Source organism: Ranitomeya imitator, chromosome 7, assembly GCF_032444005.1.
Source record: "Ranitomeya imitator isolate aRanImi1 chromosome 7, aRanImi1.pri, whole genome shotgun sequence".
Lineage (NCBI taxonomy): Eukaryota > Metazoa > Chordata > Amphibia > Anura > Dendrobatidae > Ranitomeya > Ranitomeya imitator.
The window spans coordinates 194,809,997-194,813,466 of NC_091288.1; the positions used below are offsets into that span (position 1 = coordinate 194,809,997).

At 40.0% G+C, this 3,470-nt stretch overlaps 1 protein-coding gene across 1 annotated transcript; it reads left to right on the top strand.

The window, feature by feature from the left end:
• The first annotated feature begins 296 nt into the window (after positions 1–296).
• LOC138646147 (octapeptide-repeat protein T2-like) lies at positions 297–725 on the top strand. The gene has a single exon (XM_069735609.1). The coding sequence runs from the start codon at positions 297–299 to the stop codon at positions 723–725; it is 429 nt and encodes a 142-aa protein (XP_069591710.1).
• The last annotated feature ends 2,745 nt before the right edge of the window (positions 726–3,470 follow it).

The following is a 3,470-nucleotide window of genomic DNA, read 5'->3' on the forward strand; positions in this document are numbered from 1 at the left end:
ACAGAGACAGATACAAATGGATAAATAGCTAGATACATACAGATAAAGATTGTTAGCAAGGTAGAAAAAAAGTGAAAGAAAGAACAAAGAAGGAAGTAAAGAAAAAAGTAGATAGAGGAGGAAAGAAAGAGGAGAGAAGGAAAGAAAAAGGAGAGAACGAAAGAGAGCGGAGAGAAGGAAAGAAAGATGAGAGAAGGAAAGAAAGATGAGAGAAGGAAAGAAAGAGAAGGAAAGAAAGAGAGAAGGAAAGAAAGAGAGAAGGAAAGAAAGAGGGAACATAGAAAGAAAGATAAGAGATGGAAAGAGGGGAGACAAGGAAAGAAAGAGCAGAGAAGGAAAGAAAGTGGGAACATAGAAAGAAAGATAAGCGATGGAAAGATAGAGGAGACAAGGAAAGAAAGAGGAGACAAGGAAAGAAAGAGGAGAGAAGGAAAGAAAGAGGAGACAAGGAAAGAAAGAGGAGACAAGGAAAGAAAGAAGAGAGAAGGAAAGAAAGAGGAAACAAGAAAAGAAAGATGAGACAAGGAAAGAAAGAAGAGAGAAGGAAAGAAAGAGGAGACAAGGAAAGAAAGATGAGACAAGGAAAGAAAGAAGAGAGAAGGAAAGAAAGAGGAGACAAGGAAAGAAAGATGAGACAAGGAAAGAAAGAAGAGAGAAGGAAAGAAAGAGGGGACAAGGAAAGAAAGATGAGACAAGGAAAGAAAAAGGAAAAAATTAAAGACTAGAGAAGGAAAAAGAAGGAGAAAAGGAAAGAGAATGAGAGAAGGAAAGAAGGATGAGAGAGGGAAAGAAGGATGAGTGAAGGAAAGAAAGAGGAGAGAAGGAAAGAGGAGAAAAAGAAAGAGAAGGAGAGAAAGGAAGAAAAAGAAAGAAAAAGAGAAAGAAAGAAAAAGAAGGAAAGAAAGAGAAAGAGAGAAAAAGAAAGCAGGAAGGAAAAGGAAAGAAAAAGAAGAAAAGAAAGAAGGAAAGCAAGAGAGGGAGAGAAGGGAAGAAGGAAAGAGAGAAGGAAAAGGAAAGTGAGAAAGGAATATATTGTAGTTTTAGGAATATGCAGCAAAGATCATGTCAACAGATCAACACACATACAAGTTACAGTGTTATTTTATAGACTGTCCTGTAGATCAATAAACAGATAAATATTAAATAGAAAAAAAGAAAAATAAAAAGACATGAGATGGATATAAATAGAAGAAAAGGAAAAAGGAAGAAAGGATGTAAGCAAAATGGATAGCCATTGAAGTAGCACATGCTAAAAATGTATCTGTTTATTATTATTATTATTATTATTATTATCTTATCTTTTGAGAGCTCACATATTATTTCTGCTTTAACTAAAAATGTCCTAATTCTAAATCTTAGTTCTTAAATCTAAAATAAATATAGATAAAAAAATCACTTAGTTTCCACCAACAGGTGTGCAAATCTAAAGACCTTGTTTCAACAGAAAGAGAATATTTTTTGTGAACTCATGTTTAATAAATCACGGGTGTAATGTTTTACTGTCTGGCTGGATCCCATGATGGGAGGGTGACTGATAGCTTTGAAATCCCTGACAACTGCTGGCAAATCACTCAGAGGCAAAACCTCTAAATCTGACATTATAGAGTGTTGAAAGGCAGAATGTCTGTTTTTATAACCTACCTCTATTATAATAAATATTTAAAATCTACATCGACTTCTCTTTTTTACTGTTAAAATCGTCTCTCCGGAGCACGGCTTCCAAGGCGGATTTAATTAGGAAGAAACCCTTAGTAACAAAGTCTTCAATGTGTATTAAAAAAAAAATAATTTGTTATATTCAGACGCCCGGTGTTTTCAAAAAAAATACTCCGAAGGTTATAAATATTAAATGTCATCCATGCGCCTTCGTAAGCTCCGCAATTTCAGTCTCGGGGAAAATACATAGGTTTAAATGATTATGTGTTTCCAGAATGGCGGCTCCTCTGTCCATTGTTGGGTGCTGTAAGGAAATTAGACATTCTGGGTCCGTCTTCGGATGAGTGACTTTCATGCTTCTGTGACAACTTAAACATTAGAAAAGTCATATTTTAAAGCTGGAGGCTTTTAATGGCTTTGTGGCCTTCACATAGGGTTAATGAGAGAGAGGAAAAAATGTATATTGATTGACGGATGAGCGTACGGGAACAAAGTGGACGTTGTTTTTGGTGTTTTTCAGTAAACTCGGAGCCTCTAGGAATATTCACCGATAAAGATAGTAAAGGACTAAGAATAAGTAATAAAATAGGATGGGATCTCATCCAGTATCAGAAGAGCACAACGATGCCGAAATCTTATATATCGGGCAAGGAACGGGCTCCTTGGCCAATTATGGCCAATGGGGCCATTATCAAGAAACATAGTAAGAATATGTACACTACAGGCCCAGTACACATTAGAAAACAGCCGGACAAAACCCCTGATTTGGCCAGGATCAGTGATCATGTGGCGTGGCCAATTCTTTGTAATGTGCTGCTGCAGTGCAGTATAAAGCAACCTCCATCAGGGGGTGCTGGTTAAGAAAAAGAGGTTGTACACACAGCGCAGCAACACTGAACAAAAACACAGGTGTTACAGGTAATGAAACGGACGTCAGACAAGCCAAGGCCATGCACGGAGATAGCAGCCCGGTACAGAAGGGGCGAGCAGAGAATTGTCGGGGACAAGCAAGAAGTCAGAGCCTACCGGGAACGTGGTAACCAAAACGTGAGACGTAAGACGGAGTCGGGGTACAAGCCAGAGGTCAGAATAAGTCATAAACGGGTGCAGGCAGACAAAGGCAAAAGGAACACTAGTACAAGTATCCAGGTCAGGTGCTCAAACCGTGCAGCATGAACTATAGCTGACACTGGCCCACAGGCTGCAGAGGACTTAAATAGCTCAGCCAGCTTCAAAGTGAGGCAGAGAGGATTAACTCCCACATGACCAGTCCAGAGATAAGACAGCTAAACTCAGAACTGGATCATGACATTCTTCAGCAGATGATGTCAGGGGAGAGAAGGATCAGGCAGTTGGATTTTCAAAGCCCAATCTTTTTGTTTTCAGGGAAGATTCTCCTCTATCCCCTCCCAAAATACCTAAATGACCTCGTCCTTGTTGAGTGCTCATGTGTATAGAGATGTCGAGAGAGACAGTTAATAGGGACAGTTAGGGTTAATGGTTGGGACTAGCCCAGAGAGGATGGGGCTAAATTGAAGGAACAAAGGACGTTTCCTGTAAGAAAGTCAGATAGGACTCAGTGTGCGGCAGAAGCAGACCTATGGTCTGACCTGCGACCAGACCTGTATGAATTGGGTGTCCCTGACTTGAGAGGAGACTGAGGCAACAGATAACGTGACCCAGTGTAGAGACGAGGAAAACTGATAAGGAGTGAGTGATTTACCAGAGATGGGATCTCGGGCAGGAGGCCTAGCGGGACGTTCCTGAGTTTGCAAGCCAAGGAGGTAACAGGATTAACCAGAGCAAGAAATGCG

Excerpts from the sequence above, each read along its gene's own strand:
- LOC138646147 (XM_069735609.1), top strand. The coding sequence starts at position 297 with ATGGAAAGAGGGGAGACAAGGAAAGAAAGAGCAGAGAAGGAAAGAAAG.